The sequence below is a fragment of the Peromyscus eremicus genome, chromosome X (assembly GCF_949786415.1).
Source record: "Peromyscus eremicus chromosome X, PerEre_H2_v1, whole genome shotgun sequence".
NCBI lineage: Eukaryota > Metazoa > Chordata > Mammalia > Rodentia > Cricetidae > Peromyscus > Peromyscus eremicus.
The window spans coordinates 36,187,857-36,212,188 of NC_081439.1; the positions used below are offsets into that span (position 1 = coordinate 36,187,857).

Genomic DNA, 24,332 nt, shown 5'->3' on the forward strand with positions numbered 1-24,332 from the left:
TTAAAATGCTATCATAGGAAACAATATTTGGATTTCTTTCAAAGTATGTATGTGTGGAGGAGGCTGGAGAGATGGCTCAACAGTTAAGTGGACCCAGGCTTGGTTCCCAGCACCCACATCAGCACCCACAACAACCACCTATACAATCAGATAAGATACACATATAGACACATAAAATAACATAATAATCTTGTATTGTTTTACATAACCTTATAGATTTCCCAGAGAAATTTCCTGTACAAAAGTATCACTAAGATAATTTTTGATTACATGAGTAGGGCAATTATTGATTAGCTTTCTGCCTTAGTTTTGTTTTTGTTGACATGATAAAGCAACCAAGACGAGAAAGGTTTATTTTAGTTCACAATTTCAGGTCAAATTCCATCATAGCAAGGAAATGAAGGCAAAGATGTAAGGCAGTTTTAAATGTAAATGTAAATGTAGTCACATCATAGACACAGTACAGAAAAGAGAGAAATAAACGCATGTATGTCTAGTACTCAGAAAGCCTTTTTTATTCTTATACAACACAAGATCATAAAACAGAAAATAGTGCTACCCGCTTTCAGAATGGGTCTTCCCTCATCGCGTAAGGCACTCTCCTATACACATGACCACAGGCCAACCTAATGTAGATAATCAATCACTGATTGAGATTCCCAGGTCATCCTAGGTTCTATCAAGTTGATAATTAAAACTAACCATCACATCCTCTTAAATAAAACACAACTTAGCACTCAAAAATCTCATATCACTAGTGACAATGTTGTAATGAAAGTACACTACACAAGACCCTCTCACAGAGGTAAATTCTTACGGATGGATAGGTTGTTTACACACAAACAGACTACGATATTATTGCACTGTTTACCATATAGTTAACATTTTCAAAAGTATTTTCAGCTTAAATAACAAAAGCAAGTAAAAAAGAACTGTAAAAATATACACTGCAAGTATTTCATTAAAGGAAACAGGTACTATTGGTTAACACTGATGGTATTCAGTCAGAAAGAATTTTGTCCAGGTAAGAACATCACTTCCTATCTGGTGGCATCTATAAAATACTACATGCACATCACTATTCTTGCAGCAAGTTCTGGGCTGCACAAATCGATTTATGCAATTCAAAACAACCTAAAACTTCACCTTCACCACCCATTTCCAATAGGTCTAGGGCTTTTATTTTAATTTAAAAAACTATTGGTTATCATACTTAGGAATATCGGAAATCTTAAAACAAGCTAGAAATATTTAGAAATGTTAAGAAAAATCTGATTTTTGCTTTCTAAAATGTTTTACTATGACATTAAATAAGTCTGCTTTGTGTATAGTTACTATAATTTTCATTAATAATTGACATTACAATTGAATTTACTTTTGCTTACTTTGGGCTGAAGCAAAATGTAATTACAATCTTTTGATAAGGGAGTAACGTCCCTTCATTGGGAATACAGGACATAAAATCAGTCATATCTATTTTCTTTATTTTGTTTAAGTAGGGGAGATTATTTAAGGCAATATCTGTCCTTTGATGAATATTTGCTCCCTGTAACATAAAAGAAGACATAAAAGCATATTAGGGAAAAAGTAAACAACATATTTTAAAAGGTTAAAATAATTATTGCAATTTTAGAATGTAGAAAGTGAAGAGTATTTGTTTCTAAAGTAACATACACCTAAATTTGACAAAAGTACATGATACAATTCAAAATTTGAGTAGAATAGAAATCTTCAGAGTAAGTCACTTATTTGCAAGAAGCACTCATCTGGTTTAATTCAGACATGATGTACCACTTTCCCTCAATTCACTTACCAGTTCTTCTCCAACACAATCATCCTGCATTATTGCCACCCAGTTTATGGTTTCAGGGCTATTGTTAAACAGAAGTGCATGCTCAATTTTTGATGTTCCAAAGAAAACAGAACCAAATCGTATGCATTCCAATTTCCTGTCACTATTCATGTGAAACAATTCAATTATCTGTTCAACCACATGAACTTTGATGTTCAAGAACGTATCAGGACGACCTTGCAAACTCACTCTATAAAATAATAAAATGTGCACATGTGTAAGTATTTTCATTATATATTTATTTTCTCCTAATTACTTGGATAAAGTTTTGTAAAATGACATCATAACTAACTCAGTAGACTAAAATCAGTTCCTTTCATACACTGCTAGAGGTTATCAGGTCTTCTGATGTGCCTACATCTCTAAAGTAAAATGTATGTGTAACCTAACTTAGTCTGGACTTGAAACAATAATACTGGGGGAAAAAAAAACTAATGATGTGATCCCAGAAAGCATCAATGGAACATTCATATCACTACCTCATAAACACGGGAGTTACATGATTTATAACATTTGCTCAAAAATTTCAAGACTCCATTCTAACTCATTGGAACCCATGTCCAACCCAATCTCACATCTACATCCAAATACCACAGTTCCTTAAATCAAAAATATCTCAGAAAAAAAATTACAACGAATTTCAGTTCTCATTTAGCACTCCTGTTCTATGTTTATTTCTTTCTGGCACATACACAGTCCTTTCAACTTAACCCCAAGAGATACCATAAGTAACTTATTTACATTTTTCTATAATTGTGGGTATTATTATCCATACCATATCTCAACATATCTGTCCTTCCTTACATTCCTGGACATCACACCCTTCCCTAGGATTTCATTCTAAGTCACTCATGCACGTTCTAACTTTTCATTCTAAGACACGGATCCTCTGTAAACTATTTGTTTCTTCTTTCTTACTATTTCACAGTCTACTCTTCTTTTCAGGGTAACTCTCAGTACTCTTATGTTTTAGGCACCACATATACCCCTAATACCCTCTATCCACCTCATCTAGGCAAAGCTGCTTTCTGGGGTTTAGAACATGTAAACCTAATCAGCCATAACCATACAGTCCATAATGATTGTGAAAATGTAATCAGTCCCACCATGCCACATCTGAACTTTCTTCTACAGATCATTTCTTCCTCTTACCTCCTTTGTTCATTAACCTTTCAATGAATTAAACAGGAATGTATAATATATCTCAAATCTGCACACTTCTCTCACTTCTCCCAATTTGAGTCTTAGCTCTGACCTTTCCTATTTCTTTTTGGCTTTGCTTTTATAATATCTAGCCAGATTGTCAAGTCTTTCTTGTATGCCTGATCTGTTTTATGCACTGCTGTTACTGTGACTTTCTAAAATGCAAACTAATCCTCAGATTAACTTTCAGGTTCACAATTGTTTCTCAAAAACCACAACTGTAGCCTTCAATAAGAAATACATCTTATATTCAGTTTAGTACCTCACACACACATATGAAGAAAAGTCTGTGAAAATTCAAAGAAGTTTCATAAAATAACATCTACATTACTATGTGAGGTGCATTCATAATGGTGACTCAGTGTATTAACTGTACATCACATCTATGAATGAACTGAGGCAAATCCCATAACCAAATGCTGCCCCATTGACCCTTTACTGGATCTTGTGCCATTCCTTTGTTTTCGTCTCACCTTGCATCACTCTCTTCTATTTCTTCAACTCTATATTGCCTCTAATCCTTCAATAGGGAATACAGTTATCTCTAAAGTTTCAAATCTGCCACTTGCTCTGCCTGAAAGAACTTGGGTAATCCAATCTATCATCAACATTCATTTTGCCTAAACACACACACACACACACACACACACACACACACACACACACACACACACAACCAATCCTACCACTTCCATTTGCTACCTAGATCCTATTTAATGATTAGTGTGTGATTCAACTACCAATTTATGAGTGGAATCCTTGGACCATTCCCTCAGATCCACAAAACTACAACTAGGAGCTACTGTTCTGTGTATCTATATGCCAGTCTTCATTCACTTACCATTGCTGAGCACTATCTACACTTGTATGTCTTGACATATAGGAATAAGTAAATGAACAAATAGCAAATGAAAGAAAAAGGGGTTGGCAAACAATCAATCTGAAAGAAAATAGGAAAATATTGAGTTTTATACAAACATTTTTCAAAAACCATACTCTATATTTACCTTGCCACTTCATCTACAAACCGGGACTGGTCTGCACAGAAATCCACTTTGATGATCATTGATGACTTAGCCTTAACAGTACCACTACTTGGAGAAATGACAATAGGTAACTGACCTTGGTATTCTGTTTTGAACATGCCTAAGGAGAGTAAGAGACACAGTTTATAACTAGACCTTCACAATAGACACACATTACACAGATGGTCCACTGTGGAACAAAAATAATAGCTTTTATTGTGATTACAGATACTGGCATCACCCAACAAATCTAAACCTAGTGTGAGAATTCAACCCTCATGAGTAGCTAAAAATATTATATATTCATTTTGGAAAGCACTTATACTAAGAACACCATATATCCACATACATGCTCTTCAATCCTTGTTATAAGCTATATGTTCAACTACATAGATCCATTTTACAAATAAGAAATTAGACACTTAGATATCTTGATCTCTAAAGTGTAAGTATGCAATGGATGTACAGTAAAATAAATTATTTGCCCAGGTTTTTCCAAATAGTAAATGAAGCAATTAAGTGTTAAACATGGCCAAATTCACACCCAGAAAAGCAATTATCTTTTAGTGCTTCAGTGTTGTTTTTTCCCAAAAAAATATTGACCCATGTCTACAGATTCTTTCATTGGTTTCATTGAAAAATTACTCCAAACACTCCATTAAAATTAAATCTGCATTTTAATTCAGAGAGTTTTCATATGTAATATAACTATAATTTGGGGAGATTTTAGATTAAAATGGATATATATATATGAATGGATGAATAAGTTAAGACAGAATTTGGAAAGCAAAATAAAATGAAAAATTTTCAATCATATATAATTACTCAGTCTTCAGAATCAAAGAACCTTAACCACTTACCTTAAGAGACTCTTCTTCACATTAGAATCAAACTGAAAATGAATCTAATATTCTATAAACTCCTAAGCAATGAATATTCACCCATCAAAGAACCAAACCAATCAGAAATAGCTATCAGTTTTATTCTTGTATATTGTATGAAGAAATATGTAATGGGATAGATTGTCTTTGTGTTAATAATTCCCAATATTCAAGCATGCAGCTAAGAAAAAACAATCTAGTGGTAAAGAGGATTGGATTTACGATTTCATTTATATATTCGATACGCAGTCTCAGAGAGACAGTCACTATCTAGTATTAGTTCTCATATTGGGAGAAATGGCAATCTTGCAACCATCACATCAAATCTAGCTAACCTTCACATCAAAAGAATGATAGATTATTATTATTATTATATTATATCCATTGTTACAATCAATAAGAAGTATGCCTCACAACACATACTTTTATGAAAACATCTGGGACACAATAAAAATTTCTAAAAATTATCCAGTCTGGAGAAAAGTGTTCTTCCAGTGATACATAAATTATTAAAAGCCTTCTACAGACCATGATGTGAATGCCAAGTTGAGTGTGACAAAGAGAATAAATATTTCAGCCGGGTGGTGGTGGCGCACGCCTTTAATCCCAGCACTCGGGAGGCAGAGCCAGGCGGATCTCTGTGAGTTCGAGGCCAGCCTGGGCTACCAAGTGAGTCCCAGGAAAGGCGCAAAGCTACACAGAGAAACCCTGTCTCGAAAAACCAAAAAAAAAAAAAAAAGAATAAATATTTCATTCCCATGATGAAACAGGTATCATACAAAAATTTTAGGTATATACCTAATTAACCATCATATATTACTTTCCTCATAAATTAAGAATCTAAAGTTCAATTCCCTTAAAGACACTTGTCCAATATGATACAGCTAGTAAGTAAGGCACTAAAGTTTAGTTCAGTCTCTGGATGAGCATAAGAACAATGTTGCTTCTATAACACCAACCTGCCTCCCATCTTCAGGAAGATCACCAGTCATATAACCAACAGGCTGTGTTAATATGGATTATAAGAGGCAGGTTCATTTTTCCTTAATAAATGAATATCTATCCCTTGTAATCACAACACTTAAGGACCTTTGGTTTTCAAATATTTCAAATGATAGACATCGTTTCTCAATGACTCGAAAAATCTATTATACAATATGCAATTTAAAATAATAGCAACTCTCCTAAAATTTTTGAGATTATATGACACAAAACATTTACCTGGAGCTTTGCCATGGTTAATAATACTGATCTCTTTACAATATACTTTACTATTGGCAACTAATGTGCCAAAATCAACTACTGGCACAATTTCCAGTTGACAGGTTGGAATCAGCCTAAGAGAGAGGAAAAGAAGCACACATATGTTTAACAATAATAACATCTTCACAGTTAGGTCCATGGAGGATACAAACACACACACACAAACACACACACACACACACACACACACACACACACACACACACACACTTTATATACATTTTACCTCCTTAAAATATATTTCAGTTCATTTACAGGTCTATTGATAACACTGTTGTCAATAAGAAGAGCTATGAGCCGGGCGGTGGTGGCGCACGCCTTTAATCCCAGCACTCGGGAGGCAGAGGCAGGCGGATCTCTGTGAGTTCGAGGCCAGCCTGGGCTACCAAGTGAGTTCCAGGAAAGGCGCAAAGCTACACAGAGAAACCCTGTCTCGAAAAACCAAAAAAAAAAAAAAAAAAAAAAGAAGAGCTATGAAATAATATATGTAAACTATAATGCAACCTTTTTTTAACAAGGAAATCAGACTTTATTATATAAGCATGATATTTGACAGACTACTCATTTATCTCAATATAGTGTTACTCTAACATACATGAAATTCCTTTTGAGAATTTCCACATAAGTCCATTAAATGTTTTGAAACTAATTAAAAAGGAGGAACTGACTTTAATACTTTGAATGACATAAAATACGATAAATGAAAAAAAGCACTGGTACTATAACATAACATTTGGGGAGTGTCATAGTTACTTCCTGTTGCTATGCTAAAACACTGACCAAAACCAGCTTAGGGAGGGAAGTGTTTATTTGGCTTAAATATCCAGATCACAGTCTGTCATTGAGGTCAGCCAGGGTAGGAGCTCAAGCAAGAGCAGGGGCAGGAAGCACACAGGCACTACTTTCCAACTTGTTCCCTAGGACTTTCTCAGCTTGCTTTCTTATACACCCCAAGACCATCCAGCCAGGAAAGGCACTGCCCACAGTTGACTGGGCCCTCCCACACCAATCACTAATCAAGAAAATGCTGCCATAGACTTGACTACAGGATAATAAAGAGATAATAAAGAACTTCAATTGAGGTTCTCTTTCCCCAGTGGACTCTAGCTCGTACCAAGATGACCAAAACTAACAAGCACAGGGTATAAAACAAGATCTCAATACAAAGAAGAAATTTGATTTGCTACATATGTCTTTAATTTAATGTGTTCACTGCAGCATATATGTAGTGCTCATTTTCAGACATATTTCAAAAATTCATTGTCACATATGAACAGATCTCATGACATATTTATTTCATATTTAGATTGTAAGCTCTACTTTACAGAATGCTCTTAAGTGTATTAGTACAATTTAATAATAAAAGTTTTACAAGACGGAGATGTGAAGATTACATACCCAATCAGAGGAACCTCTAGTACTTTATTTCCTACAGAAATAAACATGTGATCAAACATGTCTTCATTTTTATCAGGATGATATTCAACCATTGCTGTCATCTGAAGGCCAGAAGCAAGTTCCTTATCCAGACTGGTCAACACTAGTTTGAACTTAAGTGAAAAAAAAAAAAGATAAAATCAGCACTATTAGCTCCTTATAAGGAAAGATTATGAGCGACTGTAGTTAGGGAGTGTGCATTATTATCAAGCACAGGTCTTATTCCAACCTAAGAGGAAAAACATTTTTAAACTTTAAACTGATAAATAATAAATGTACATATTTATGGGGTATGATGATTAGGCCTGTACTAAAATGTCCCTTTTATTTCCTAGACTAGAGACATGTCTGTTCCTCAGCAGATTCCCAAGAAATAAAGTATGACATAAAACTTCCCACTAATGCCTCAATTAGTAAATCCTGAAGGAATCAGAAACGTATGTGTCAAGGGCAAGTAACAACACCTCAAAAAATTGGCCTCTTAGGATTTTAAGAAAACTTCAGAATCATGAAGACATGGAACATGAAATTGGAATTCTTAGAAGTAGATGGTAACAATCATTGTATGAATACATCTGTAATTTTCTGTTAACTAAAAACAAAAACGGGAATAAGGCCTTTCCTCTTTCCAAACACAATATGAAGAAGCATATATTCTTTATCGGCTTTGCCCCATGTAGTCCTTCCCTCATTTGCCCTACTTCAGGCAAAAGGTTCTTTCTCCACTCCTTCTCTCTCTCCCTCCCTCCCTCCCTTCCTTTCTCTCCCTTTCCATCATTATTTCTCCTCCCCTCTCTCAACTTTACTACCCCTCTCTTCCTCTCTCCCTTTCCATCCATTTCTCTCTTCCACTCTTCTTTTTTCCCTCCTTCTCCCTCCCTCTCTTCCCCCTCACTCCCATTATCCTCCCCCTCCATTACTTCCTTGCTCTTTCTCCCTTTCTTTCCCTTTCTCCCTCCCTCTCCTCTTCTTCCTCTCCTTCCATCCCCCTCTCCCTGTGTCTCTAATCTCCCCCACCTTCCTTCCTCTCTCTTCACTCCTCTTCTTCCCTCCCTTCTCATCTTCCTCCCCTTCACACATTAGTTCTTCCTCCCTCCCTCCCCCTCTCTCCCTCCCTCTCTGTTATCTTCCCCTTCCCTGCAACACCTCAGCAAATGTGATCCTTCCCTGAATTCCTTAGGATCCTAGATTTAAGTGCAGAGGCTACCCAGGAGCTTTCAGCGTCCCTAATGTGTCACCTGTGGCTTCGAAGGCTCTTGAAACCTGATCTTCTGGTTCCAGCGGCCCAGATTATGTACCGTAAGAGGGAGCCGGTACACTTTCCCAGACACTGCATCCAGGAACCTCAGCTCTGATGGCATTACCCTCAGCTGAACTTCCTTCTTTGGGCTATCTAAGTCCCGAGGGACTAGTGAGCCCCGCTCTGTGTCCATTGCGGTCCTCTAGATAGCCGGCAACCAGGCGCAGACCCGACCAACTCCCGACTGGTTAGGGACAACAGACCGTTCCTAGGAGACAAGCCCTTGGAACCCATTATTAGGATTTCACGTGAGCCCACCCCCTCGCTCTCCCAGCATTCCTCACGAGGTCATCTCGTGTCTCTGCCCGCCCTGGCCACGCCCCACACACATTGGACCTGCTAGAAACCCTCGCCCCGGCCCTAACGCTCGGCCATCCCCGCTCCTCAGTAGCCCTGTCCTCAAGGGCACCGCCCAAGACCTTGAGAACAGCAGGTTTCCGTAGAAAGAGAACAAAAAAAAATCTTAAATAAAAAACAAAAAAGAAAGGAAAAAGAAAAAAAGAAAGAGAGAAGTGGTTGGCAAGTGTCAACAAAATACTTGGAAAATACTTTATGTCAGCCTCAAATCTAAAAGCAGCCTGTGTTGACATAGATAGGGTTTCAAAGTGGCATTTGGGGTAGTGGGCACGTTCCAGGACCGTCCTTTATAGCAAGCTTAGTGAAAATGATATGTCTGCAAGGTCTGAAATGAAGGATTTATTTATTTATTTATTTATTTATTTATTTATTTATTTATTTATTTATTTATTTATTTATTTATTTATTTTTGGTTTTTCGAGACAGGGTTTCTCAGTATAGTTTTTGGAGCCTGCCCTGGATCTTGCTCTGTAGACCAGGCTGGCCTCGAACTCACAGAGATCCTTCTGGCTCTGCCTCCCGAGTGCATGCGCCATCACTGCCTGGCTGAAATGAAGGATTTTAATAAGGGGAAAAAAACGTCAGTGGCCTTTAGGCCAGCATTTCTCTGTTTTCTATAATGCCAAACTATTGGATTATTATAAAATATAAAAATGTGTCAAAATAGATAACTAAATGACTTAATCTATGTTGTACAATAAATTCTTTGTGACTTTAATTAAAATACATTAATTTTTTTCTTTGTTTTTCCCCAGTGCTAGGGAACAGATCCAATGTCTTGAGCATGTAAGCACTCTACTACTGAACTACACCCTCAACCCCTATATCATTAAATTTAAAAGAAATTAAATACACACATGCATTATAAATGCAATCCTGTGGTTTATTGTTGACTACAGATGCGAATTTAGCATGTTTGAAGCAGTTCCTAAGAATCTGTACTTCCAAGTTCCCAGAGGATTCCAATGCTGGTGGTCAAGGGACTATACTGTGATTATAACGGCTTTAGAAATTGTATTAGCTATCTGAAAATTAACTTTTGAAGTTATTGTTTAAGGTCCCCAATGAAACATCTGCATACATGCACAGATTTACTTTGCCCTGCCTTCCTCTTATTCTTTTCATTTGCTCTTTACTACTGAACTTTCAATCTGCCAGCTAAAGAGTTATCTTTAATACCCTCAAAACTTTTTTAAAAACCTGTGCCCTGACTGTTTTGCAAGACTCTTTAGTATCAAGATCACAAATAGTTTATTTCCCAAAAAGATGGAGAGATTAATAAGTAGCCCTAGATATAAGGTCAATTTCTCAGCTTATTGGAATTGTTGTTGACAGTTGAAACAAGATTGGAAGGGGGATGATTATTATGTGCAAATTATTATTTTTGGAAATGATAAACTATCTTCTGAAATTCTGTCTTTGTTTACAAGTTGGAGATTTGAATCACCTATGATTTTTTTTTAGAGTACAATACAAAGCCTGTCTAGATCCCTGTGCTTAAGCCAGGTTTGCTCTGTACCCCTGAAAGTTTGAGTGAATGCAAATCACAGTTCCTGTACAAACCCCTAAACAAACTCTGAAACAATTGGAAACAGCAAAGGAGTGTCAAAATTTCCTTCGGCACACATTCAAAGAAAAGACTGGCTGAAGTCTGAATTGTGTAGCCTCTCTTTTGGCATTTTTCTCAAGTAAGGAATGGTAGAACTCAGAAATGTATGTACTAAGATATAACACCAGGGAGAAAACAATCGTTAGGGCATCTAGTCCTGTGTTCGCTTTGTGCAGATATCTGTAAGCTCTGCGATATACATACATACATATACATGACCCCAGGGAGATTGAGTTGATAGAATGCTTTATGAGATTGGGCTGAGAAATAATTTTGACAAATTTGAGACAATTGGGATTTCTTGGAATAAGAAGAGGAGATAGTAAAATAAATTAGTTTTAAGTACATAGAAACAAACTTATTAATTACTTAGAAAATGGAAAGTTGTTCATAAAAATAGCAATAAGCTCTTATTTATTTTGTCACTTACTGAGTGATCCTCACATAAAAACAGAATGTTGATCCAAGTAAAGGCATAGCATAACTACATTGTGAAGTGGTAAAATGAGAATATGTATTTGATGATAAGCTGGTTGGTGAGAAAAAAACCTGATTGTTACCTTTTCAAGTGAAAAAAAATATGAAAACGTCAGATTCTGATGAGGCTATAAAGCAACAAGATCATTTTTACATTTCTTTCTTGTCTGTAGTACTGGTGATTGAAAGTAGGTCCTCTCGCATGCCAGATAATCTACCACTGAGCTATAGCCCAGTCCTATCTTTACTAAGATAGTGTCTCAGTAAAATACTGACGTAGTGCCTCACTGATTATCACAGTTTGGCCTGAAATTCACTTTGTAGTTCAAATAGGCCTTGAATTTGTGATCCTCGTGCCTCAGCCTCCTAAATAGTGTGGTTTATTAGGCTTGAATCACCAGACTGCTCATATTTAGTGAGAATTTAATATTTGGCAACCACTCTGGAAAACAGTTTTGAAAATATTTGTTAAGCTAATCACATAATTACCACGTAATCCACAAGTTGTATTCATGGTCATTCATTCTAGAAAAACACAAACTTATTTGCACAAAAAACTTGAGTGTTACAAATATGAGTTGTATTCTTAATAATGAAATCATGAAACAATCCAGTGCAACTTGCTCAGCTATGAATAAACAATCTGTAATATATTCATGTGTAAAATACTACTCTACAGTGAGATGAATGATAGATGTTAAAGTTCTGGTGACTCTCTGGGTATTATAAAGAGTGAAGCTATAACAGGGCCCTAGACCTTAGTAGGCCCAGATATCTTAACACAACTGACTTTATGATGTAAACTCAGCATGTAGACAGTACCACCTGCCAAAACTTAAACCAAAGGCCTAATCAAAATTTGTCGTTCGAGGAAAATCCATAGTTCTACGAAAGTCTCTAAATGTACTAACCTTGCTTTTTGGCTTCTGGCTAACTATTCTTCTTTACTGAAGTATGTCAACACAGGACATGGTGTTTGTGCTTAAAAGCTCACCTTGAGAAAGGCTCGGGACTACAATGGGATCCTGAACACCAGGTGTAGTTACCAGATGGCTAATAGAGATTTTCTATTTTCTTAAACTCATGTGCTAGCAGTCAGTCTTCTCTGGTGAATACCCCACATTTCTGGAAGTCCCACCAAAATCCCAGAGACCAGACCTTCTTGAGACATGAGGGGGTGAGGGAGGCTCAGCACAACCTGAGTTGTTCTAGGTCTTTGATAAACCTCTGCCTAACACTTCAGAAGGAGTCTGACACCTCTATCCCAAAAGGAAATGAATTAGAAAGTCACCCGATCTGTCACCTCTGGAGGTAAGTCTGCTTAAGGGCATTCTGTTTGGACACATAGGAGATACAACTGCTGATCTATGTGAGATGTCACTGAATTCCCTCTGTCTGTTCAAGTGTAAGAATGTGTGATGGCCACCCCTGGTTGTCGTTACTGTGTGTCTCTGTGTGTGTGTTTCTGTGTGTGTTTCTGTCAGTTTTTGTTTCCCTGGACTGACCAGTGTGTTTCTCTGGTATGAGACCTCTGCCCCCTACCTTAAGAACTGTGGCCCCTCCTGTTGGGGACCCAAATCCTTTTGTCTCTGCCAGGTCACCCACAGACACCAAAATAATTTCCACCTGTCCCAGTCCAGGAATGCTTGCTTGTTTCATTGCTTGACTTAGGCTCAAAATCACAGGATTGTCCCTGCGTGGAGGTGGGAAGGGGCGAGCTTCTTATCCAGGGCCCCCTGTCATCAAAGTGGAATGCATCCAGGGAAGTAGAAATAATGCCCCCAGGCAAGCATTCCCTCTGCTCTGCCTGCTCTGACCAGTCCTGGGAAGAGCAAAAGTTCACTCAAGGCTGAGCCTAAAAGAAAAGAGAAAATTCCAGTCCTTTCTCTTTCATTTTAATGTCCCCTCTTCAAACAGTGATCTGTAAAACCCACCCATTCTCTACAAAAAAGTAGAAAAACTACCCCTGGACAGGACAGGGGGAAATCACTGCCACGCCATGCAGCCTGGACAGAACAGATTCTCCCTTTTGTCCAACACTGGCTGACCAAGGAGACTTTAAGCAATTTTCACTAGATACATTTTAGGAAGATTAAAGACAGCTGCTAAAAAGATTTTTGTTGTCACACAGCCCCAGGTTTAAAAAAAAGGAGGAGGAGGAAGAGAAGAAGTAAAGTTATAAAAGTTAGAAAAAATTTAAAGGTATAAGTAGGTCCCACTTGCTGGAGATAGCTCAAAGGGTGTTTAACAACAGAGAACTGATTGGGACAAGACCTTTTACATTAACTGAAAGCCACTGTCACCTCTGCTGATGAGATGTAGTTAGACTTATAGATATACAACACAATGTTGGTGCCTTACCCTCTGTCAGAAAAATATCTCCTAGCTCAAAGTTCTGATTCCAATCACAAGATACAGTTGGATTATCTCTCAGATGGACAACAATGATTTCCAGGATGATGGGCAGAAACCATCACCCCAGGACTGGCCCAACACCAGACTTCTATAGTTGTTCAACTAACCAGTTCAGCTACCTCCGCCTTGTCCAGATTATACAATACCCAATTACCCTGGAAATAAAAGGGAAAATTGTAGTCCATATTGCCTGGCTTGAAGAGAAAGGCATTCTGGTGCTCTGCCAATCACCCTGGAATACTTGACTCCTGCCTGTGAAGAAACCTGGCACCTCTGATTCTCATGAATCTGATTCTTTTCAGAGAAAAAGATACACCCTGAATTGGACCAGAAAGATGAATTGTTCAGCCTCCCTTTGGCAGAGGTGGGTCAACCATCTTTGCTTTTAAATAGATAGACCCAGTGAGAGGTTACAGAGGGCAACATTCCTGGACCAGGTTGCCCCAGGATTTAAAGACACAAGATGCAGACTTCCTGCCCTTCCATCAAAGGTTTCCTAGGAAAGTAGATTATAAGAGGGCCACTGAGGGACTGCTGCAAGAGTTACAGAATTTGGGCTACAGAATATCAGCCAAGAGAGCCCAACTTTGTTGAAGACTGCCACCTGAGTAGAAGCCGCAAGAGTCTGTCTCAGAGTAAGATTGTTATCATCCTTCAGGTCCCAACTCCAAAGACAGCCTAGCGAAGGATGTCCTCTTATGCTGATGCCTGCTATTCTGCCTTGTGGATTCAGGTGGATAATAGCAATACCACCGAGCCCCTGAGACTACATGGTGGGCATGTACTAATGGTTTGACTAAATATGCCTCTTCTGATGCTTTCCAAACTAGAAAACAGGTTGATCAGGACTTAGAGGTATTAAAAGAACAATTAGATACTCTTGAAGAAATGATCCTATGGAATTGAAAAGGCTTAGACTTACTTCTCATGAGATAAAGGAAACCATGTCTGGCTTTGAAAAAAAAATCTCTTGTTTCTGTGCAAATTGATCAAGAGTAATTAAAAAAAAATCTCGCCATTGTTGGAGAAATAAAAACTTCAAAAAGAGAAAGAGTCAAAGACATAAATCAGATTATTGATATCAGTCTCTCATCTCTTAGTACCCCTAGCTAACTACCAAGGGGCTGGCCAGGCAATGTCTAAATGCTAACAAATCTGCTACCAGCACTGACTGGGCCTTTAATTCTCATTCTGATGGCATCAACAGCAGGCCCCTATATCTTAAACTATATGACGAATTATGTATCAGTTCAGTAAAATTAATGGTCCTTAGAGCAAGGTGAGACCATGATTTGACTCATTCACTAAGACCAATGGGGACTGTAACAGGCACCAGACCTTAGTAGACCCAGAGACCTTAGCACAACTGACACAAAGATGAAAGTACCATTCAGGCTGTAAAACTCAGCATATAGCACCACTGCTAAAACTAAACCAAAGGCCTAATCTGTCAAACCCATAGTTCTAGGAAAATATCTAAATATACTAATCTTGTTTTGGGGGTTCTATAGTTCTGCTTCTGGTTAACTGTTCTTGTTAACTGACATATTTCAACCCAGGACACAGGTTTTGTGCTTAAAAGCTCACCCGGGGAAAGACTCAAGGCTACAGTGGGATCCTGAACACCCAGCATAGTTGCTGGCTGGCTAATAAAGACTTTGTATTGGCTAAAACCTATGTCCTAGCAGTCTCCACTGATGAATATTCCACAACAAAACATGATATCATAAAAGATAACACATATATGGTATCCTCATAGAACATGTTTAAAAGCACAACATTTTACAAATGCAAGACGTATTACTGGATACTTACGGGGTGAGGGATGAGAGAGAGCTGGTCACGGTTTAGAAAAGGAAGAAATAAGGGATTGGTATGTTTAGCCGACTGCTATGTTTGTCCATTAACTGACTGCGATTGTGCAGTTGTGTGTTTATTGAAAAAGTGATAACCATTGTATAGATGCCCCCGCACACACACAAATACAAGTAAATGACAGTATGAATGATAGATACTTTATATCAAAATAAAGATGCCCTTAGATACAATATACTATATCTTACAATATTACTCTTAAGAGAAACTTGAAATTTTCTTTGATGGTACCAAAGATTTAAACTTGAAAAATTTTACAAAACATGTCTCCATATTATGTTACAATCACATGTGAATCTATAATCTTAGTATAAAATTTAAATATAAAATAAAATTAAATTTGACTTATAAAATAGATTTGCTAGTATTCTTTTCTTCTAATTCTGTATTAAAACATCTGGGTAAATTGTACATGAGGTTCAAAATAAAATGAAATAAAAAATAATCTCATGGTGTTTGTTCACAAAACAGTGGATGACAAGGCCTTTGCTCAAACTTCTAAATTATTCCACTTTTGTTGTGCATTTAAAGGGAGATTTATTTCAAGAATAAAAGTATATTTCAGCCAGATACTGAGAAGACTATGTAAAATCCTACAGAGACAGTCCATTCTGTAAGAATTTCCTCAATAAATTTGTGTTAGGCATGCAGATTGATTATCTGGTTTCTGGTCATTTCAAGTGTCCTCTGTTATATTTACAGGTAGCTGTAAGCTGTCAGTAGCTTGCTTGTGGAAATGTATAGTCAGTGGGTGCTATTTTGGTCTACCTATGTAACAGGAAAATGTGAAATCAGCACTAAAGCTTTGAATTGATTTTTAGCTGTAACCTGCTCTTTCTTATGGCTACATGAGGTTTAGGTACGATCAAAAATGTTAGGAGGTAATTTCAGTTGTATTTGGCATCTTTTTCCAAACTAGTTTAAGTCATTCAAGTGTGTCTTTCCCTGTGAGCCACTCAAGCATAGTCTTGGCTGGGTTATCAGATTACATTTCCCTTCCTCAGCTGCTGGTCCTATGTAGCTATTTGAATTAAAACTTAAACACGTTAAAATCAAATCTTTTATCACAAGTGTCAAATTTCTATTTGCTCTATAACCAGTAATAAATGCAATGATGTATCATATTTCTATAACTCTGTTATGGACACAAGTATTTTTTAAAGATTATCACAGAGAAAGAATTGGCAAATGTATTAATGGTAGTTTTCTTTATTTTTTTTTTCTTATAGTTCTAGGTATTGAACCTAGGATCTTAGGCATGTGGGACAGGTACTCTATCACTGAGTTAACTCTCTAGGCTTCTTTTTACTTATTATTTGAAGATGAGATCTTTATTAGTTCCTTTTCTGTCACTTAATCAAACACCGTGACCATGGCAACTTATAGAAGGAAGAATTTATTTGGTTTATGGTTCCAGAAGGATAGGAGTCAATCATGGTGGAAAGTCATGGCAGCAATCAGGCATCAGGAGCAAGAACCTTAAAGCTCACATCATTAATCTATGAATGTTGAATGCACTCTGTAGCCAAAGCAAGTCTCTAACATGTTAAGACCTCATGTCTCAATATGTAAAGTATCTGGGATTATAGACCTCCACCACCAAGCCTGCTGAATATTTGTTAAGTAATTCAAGTGTTTTGCCAACTGTGATAGTACATATGACTACAAATGAAATGATGTTCTTTATATCATTCTGTGCTTTGTTTTATTTAGACATTGTATTTATTCATTTAGCCCAGTTATAGGTATATGTGGCTCTGATATCAATAATTGTCATGAATGTGATAGTCTAGGTAAGTCAGCTAAATTACTATTCTCTTATTTGTTAACTTTTAAAGATAATTTTTCTTCATCTGCTTTCAAATTGTGACCAAAGAAACATGGAGGAAAGTTATTGTGTTGTTGTTTTGTTTTGTTTTGTTTCATTTGTTGAAGGATAATTTCATTGAAGTTTGAGAGAAAAACAACAGGGCAAGCAAGTTGGAAAAAAATCTATGCTAGGAGGAGGAAGCTGAAAAGAGGAGAAAAGGTCATGCCTTTTGTAGTAAAGGTTTATGGGCACCTATAGTTGTAGCATGAATCTTAAACGTTTTTATTAATAAAAACAAACCCAGAGCTAGGTATTGGGGTGAATGCTGGAAGATCAGAGAAGCAGAACAAGCCACAGCCACCTCACCTCACCAATTCCTCAGCTGATCCTGTTTCCTCAGACTGGAAGCCTCTGAAGCAGCTGAACTGCTACTCAAAAACCTAAAAGCTTAATCAGGATCTAGTTCTTCATCCTCACACCTTAAATACCTTTCAGCTTCCTGCCATCACTTCCTGGGGTTAAAGGCTCTTGTTACCATGCCTAGCTGTTTCCAGGGTGGCTTTGAACTCACAGAGATCCAGAGGGATCTCTGCCTCTGGAATGCTAGGATTAAAGGTGTGTGTGCCACCATTTTCTGGCCTCTATATCTAGTGGCTGTTCTGTTCTCTGACCCCAGATAAGTTTATTAGGGTGCACAATATTTTGGGGAACACAATATCACCACATACAGTAGTGTGGAAGAAGGGAGTAGGGAAGGGATTCACAAAAAGAATGAGAAAGAAGGAAAAGTTAGCTTTTCTGAGTTAGAACAGTGGGCATGCTTAGCAGATCTATATCACAGAGGCTTAGGAAGGAACAGCATGACTAATATTTAATACTTGTTCTTAAAATAAATAATCCAATACTGCTAAACTTCAGTTTTCAAAATTAGCATGTGCATAAGAAAACTGAGTTAGTCATGGCCCTTCTTCCCTGTCCTCATACTGAATAATCAGGAGGGTATACAACCTTACAAATCATCTAGATCTTGTCTTTTCCGCTGTTATTTCTGTTCATGTTTCTCTCAGCAAAAACCGTGGGGAGGATCATCTCTACATTTTATGTCCTGCTTATTGTAAAGTTTATCAGATGCATAAGTTTGCAGAAAAGTTTGGCTGTTAATTTTTTACTTTAAACTTATAGTTTGCATAGGGGTCAGGAGTATCTTAGCAAAGATTGTGGAGGAAGGGGTTTGGGGATAGTTAGATTAGTAAGCATTATCAGAAGTCTGGTGCTGTCCGTTCATTTGTAGCTGGACCTAAACTTGCTCAAGGGAACTTTAAAACAAATCATCAGATTTTATTTCTTATATTTATTTACCTATTACCTAATTTGGAGATTCTCAATAACTTTGTTGCAAGCTTTTCTTTCTCTAATACTTTAAATCACTGGTAAGTGGGAATTGCCTACTAACTTGTGACATTTTTCTCTGTATTTTTGATGTGAGCCTGACAGAAGCAAGGTTTTTCTTTTCTTTTTTTTTTGTTTTGTTTTGTTTTGTTTTGTTTTGTTTTTTGTCTTTTTGTTTTTGTTTTCGAGACAGGGTTTCCCTGTGTAGCTTTGTGCCTTTCCTGGAACTCACTTGGTAGCCCAGGCTGGCCTCGGACTCACAGAGATCCACCTGGCTCTGCCTCCCGAATGCTGGGATTAAAGGCGTGCACCACCACCGCCCGGCTGAAGCAAGATTTTTCTAAATCCAAATTTCATTTTTCAATTATTTTTCTTCTAGGTAACTATCATGAGCTTTTAAAAGCTTCCAAAATTTATTGCCTTGAAATGACGTATACAAGCTAAGCAATTTGTTCTTATTTTGTTTTACATGTGGTCTTTACTGTAAGTAAATGGAGGTCACTCCTTGAGCATGCAGTTTTGGGATTTGACAAGCACATATGCTCATGTAAACATTGCCACAAAATCAAGATATAGACCCATTTGATACACTTTTCCTGAAGAGAACAATGTCTCCTTGGTGTTCATGCCAAATAAGGCATCAACAGCATACTAAAGAAATTCTTCCATCCAAGTTATTGTGTGAGAAAACTTTTCCTGGAGAGAAATAACACACATCTACTCACCCCAGATAAGGAGTCCAGCATAGGCTAAAGTACAGATACCACCAAAATCCAACTTGGTGGACCACGTATTTCATTGAAGTTACTTACAGAAATATGGCTAAAGGGTACTTACAGGAGCAAAAATGACTCAAAGGCAGCTACATCACTAAAGTCCACCCCAGCACAGGTGACAGGTCAAAATAGCTGGGAACATGGAGCACAATACCCAGCCTGCAAGAAAATCAATAGGTTGGAGAGTGTCCTTTCCAAGTGATTCAGTTGGTCTAAAACTATTGGAAGCAGCTGTGGTAGTTTGAATGGCCCCCAAAAGCTCATAGGGAGTGGCACTATTAGGAGGTGTGGCCTTGTTGGAGGAAGTATGGTCTTGTTGGAGAAGGCTGGATGACACAAGCTTTTAATCCAGACCTTGAGGCTGGAGGGCACACCTTAAATCTGGGCCATACCTGCTTGGAAGTATGTCACTGTGGAGGCGGGCTTTGAGGTCTTTTTCTCAAGTTTCACTGGGTGTGACAGTCAACTTCCTGTTGCTTGCAAGATGTAGCACTCTCAACTTACATTTCTGATGCATAGCAAAAGCACTAGATAGCAGCTCACTGCTACTTTAAACATTGCTTCTGAGAACAAGATGCTATGCAGGAATACTTAAGCAATTATGAATATTTGCCTTTCAGTTACAAATCATCTAAACTACAAGTTTAATAAACATCTTTGTACTATACATTCATATCTAAATGTTTATCTCTGATGGTTTTATATGTTTCTATTTTATGGAGTAATCTATTTCTATTGTTTCTATATATTTAGTGTCATTCTAATGTGACAGTATCTTTTCATTGCTATTTGTTTCGTAGTTGTCTATGTATTTCTCATGTGAATAATTTTTTTGAACTTGTAGGAAATACATGTGAACAGACATTAATGATGAAATATTTAAATTTATTCTTATATAAGGCATGTGGAATATGTCTAGTAATATTTGTTCTCTAAATCTTTCTTGATAACCTCATATTATTTATTGAATAACATTCAGCATCTACAGTGTCTTTTTAATATGATCCTTTATAATACACTAAAGCCCATTACATACTTAGGTCTATTTTTGAATCTGAATTAATTATGTATATTTGATCTCTTAGACTATTTCATTAGTGGGTTTCATTTTTAACTTACAACTTTATGATGATCCTTCACTTTGTATAGAAATTTCTTCATACCAGTCATTAATTGTACAGAGTTCTTGACTCTTCTCATCCATTGACTTGTCTAAATTTTATAACATTTTTACCATTTTAAGAAATGAAAGAGGGGCTAGAGAGATGGCTCAGTGGTTAAGAATACTGAATACTCTTGAACCTAGGTTCAATTCCCAGCACCCACATGGCAGCTTACAACTGTCTAGAATTCTAGTTCTAGGGTACCCAACACTCATGGCAAAACACTGATGCACATAAAAAAAGACAAGAAATGAAAGGTGCTTTGTAGTAATTAGTTGAGATGGCCTTAAATACTCAATTTTGGGGAAACTAGTATTTTTAAGAAATTTGGATTCCTGTTTTAAAAATTCTGCAATATTTTTACACTATCCATTTTAATGAACTATTGTTGATGTAAATGAAAATTATTTTATCTGTTTCTATTTCTTCTGCCATGTAGTTTTTTGATGTTGTTGTTGTTTTGGTTTTTTGTTTTGTTTTGTTTTTTTTTGTTTTTTGTTTTTTTGCCTTTCAAGACAGGGTTGCATGTCCTGGATCTCACTCTATAGACCAGGCTTGGCTTCAAACTCACAGAGATCTGCCTGGCTCTGCCTCCCTAGTGCTGGGATTAAAGGCGTGTGCCACCACCGCCTTGATCTTGATCCTATTTCTACATCTAGGGAAAATCTTGATACTGTTTTAGTATTATTGTGTCAGTTGAAGAAATAAGGCAATCTCTAGCAAAGTTGTATCACTATCCCTGATCTATTGGTCCATCTTCTACTCCAATACACCCACATTACTTTTGCAAAAGGTACATGCAGACATTTTTCTCAAATCTTCCTTCCTAATAAAATTTACTGCAATATTGTATACCACTGATGCTTTTTATGATTTATAGGTAGCCTTTTACTGCCCACTGAGTGTTTTCAGTAACTAATCATGTAATGTGACAAACTTTAACTCTGAATATATATTCTAGAATGATGTGGTTTTGCTAAATGGGCGAGCTATCAAACTGCATTCTAAATATATGTTTATACACATCGATTGGGCTGTTCTCAATCTTTGTAAAAGAAGCTTCTTTCTGCAATTGTGGGGTCTCCCTTTCCCTTATGGGTCATTAGTCACCATCCACGACGGCATAGGAAGCAGAAGCAGTGAGCAGGGTTCTGACAGCTCTGAATATTACAAAAATAACTTCTGGAAGTTAACTTCAGAGAAATAGCACAGTTTATTGAAACAATGGGGCTAGTTTATATAGCCTGAGTCTGGAAGAGGGGAAGACAGACAAATAAAGGAGAGAATATATCTAAGTTGCATACGCGGACTTAATTGAGGACAGACAAACATTAATGACACACCAATTCAAATACCAGAGCATGTGGGAAGAAAGCAGGAAACTGATGTGTTGTGTCATACAGCCTTTGCAAGGGAGCTATGTGCAGAGTTATCCTCCAAATAAGGTCAGGCATCTGTGCTTAGCAACACTCTCCAATTAAGGTTTAGGCAGAGAAGAGGAATCCCTGATGAGAAAGAGAGCTATCTGGATATGGTGGACTGCAACCTTAATAGCACAGTTTCCAATATTCAGTGGGCAGCAATGAGAGACTCGGAACTAGTCATATAATAAGAAGTGACTGTTGAGTGCTTAGCCCTTAATGGGACATCTAAATCACCCTAGCAAAGCTCAAGGAGCATTGCATAAGAAAAGGCAGAAAGAATGTAGAAGCTGGAGGATAGAAAGAGTGCTATAAAATCCTATTTTCTGGACATAACATGACTGTTATTAACCCATGAACTCAAAGCAGTAGTGGCTACCTGCATAAGACTGAGCCCATTAGCATTCTAGCATGGATAGGGAAAAGGGTTCATAAGACCCCACTCCTCCTTGAGGAGCTATAAGCAGTTTAGCTTGCTACAGGAAAAACAAGCATATTCCTCAGTGCTGGAGCCACTGGTACATTGCCCCTGTTCAAATAAATAATCAGTACATTGAATCATGCAGACAACCATAATTAAATGTCATGGGCTATAAACAAATTTTAAAAGACATGAAAGTAGGATGAAGAGGGGTTCAGTAGGAAGGAGAAAAAAATAATAGAGGATAATGTGAGTTTTGAAGTACATTGTGTGCCTATGTGTGTATGAAAATCTAAAGAATAAATAATGTTTTAGAAAAGGACACTGGAGAAAGCAAGGTGTCTCACCAAGTAAAGGCAGTTGACCTAAGCAAAGGGACCTGAGTTCAATCCACTGGATACATATAGTAGAAGATAGCCGATTCCCACAAGTAGTCCCATAACTTCCATACACATACTGTGGGTCAAAACTGCACACACACACACACACACACACACACACACACACACACTAAATAAATGTAAAAAAGAACAATATATAAATAAAAACAAAATTCACAGCCTCTGTGTTTGTTACGCATCTCATTACTATGAAAAAGTGCCTGCCAAGAGCAATTTAAAAGAAGGGTTTATTTCAGCTTACAGTTCCAGATGATACAATCCATCGTAACACAGAAGGTACGGAAGTAGGAATAGGAAGCAGTTGATCACATTGTGTTTGCAGTCAGGAATCAGAGGGTCATGATGCTTGTGCTCAGCTCCATTTCTCCTTTCCATTGAGCCCAGGACTCAGCCTATTAATTGAAGGGATAGAACTGCCCACATTTAGGGTAGTTTTTTCACTTCAGTAAACCTAATCTAGATAATTTCTCACAGAAAGGCCCAGAGATTTGTTTATGTGGTAATTCCAGAGCTCATCAAGTTGAAAATGAAGGTTAACTGTCACATTTTCATATCACATATGCTTGTAAGCATGATTTGTTAGCTGCTGCATACTGCTTTCGTGAAAAAATTCTTAGAGTTTCCAGACTATGCCTCAAGATTATCAGTTTCACGTACATCTACACACTTTTCTCTATTCCATGTGTCAGAATCCCATTTTTACTCTTGCTGTCAATTTAGAAACCAGACAAGCCTGCAAATTCAAATTTTCATTGTAATTCAGGAAGTCACATACTTAAATGCTATGCTTGATTTTTAGCAACATCAGCCCTGTGACTACAAGAAATAAGAGCTTCTTTTAGGACTGTCGTGGAAGCTCCTTGATTTATGGACTATCACTTGAGCTGGGATTTAACAATCTTTGAACTTGTCTTTTTCTCTTTGTGAACACTCAAGTGAATTCAATAGAATCTATCCCACAGGCCAGTTGTTTAGTCATCATTACTGTCATAGTAACCAAGAAAAGCAACCGCTCAGGCCCAAGTTTCAGTTGACATTTCATCACACTCAACCACAGTGATAGCTTGTTTAATTCTGTGGCAATTGTGTAATCTGTTTTACAAGCATTGATTTTTTCCCCCACTGGAAAGGGCTCAGCTCTGTGATCAGGCCCAAAAGCATGACCAAACTAATAGCCTATGTTTGATAGTTTATCTCCTGGGACCACAAGTCTCACTAAATATGTAACCATGTGTCCTGAACTGAAAGAAAGCAAAA

At 37.3% G+C, this 24,332-nt stretch overlaps 1 protein-coding gene across 1 annotated transcript in view; it reads right to left on the reverse strand.

The window, feature by feature from the left end:
• Cfap47 (cilia and flagella associated protein 47) overlaps window positions 1-9,145 on the reverse strand; it is a 264,376-nt gene extending 255,231 nt beyond the window's left edge. The window contains exons 1-6 of the mRNA XM_059250611.1: window positions 8,900-9,145; window positions 7,623-7,774; window positions 6,183-6,298; window positions 4,063-4,201; window positions 1,814-2,042; window positions 1,386-1,546 (exon numbers count right to left, since the gene is read on the reverse strand). Of these exons, the coding sequence (XP_059106594.1) occupies window positions 1,386-1,546; window positions 1,814-2,042; window positions 4,063-4,201; window positions 6,183-6,298; window positions 7,623-7,774; window positions 8,900-9,094 (992 nt within the window). The 5' untranslated portion in view covers window positions 9,095-9,145. The remainder of the gene's footprint in view (window positions 1-1,385; window positions 1,547-1,813; window positions 2,043-4,062; window positions 4,202-6,182; window positions 6,299-7,622; window positions 7,775-8,899) is intronic.
• Between the last annotated feature and the right edge of the window lie 15,187 nt (window positions 9,146-24,332).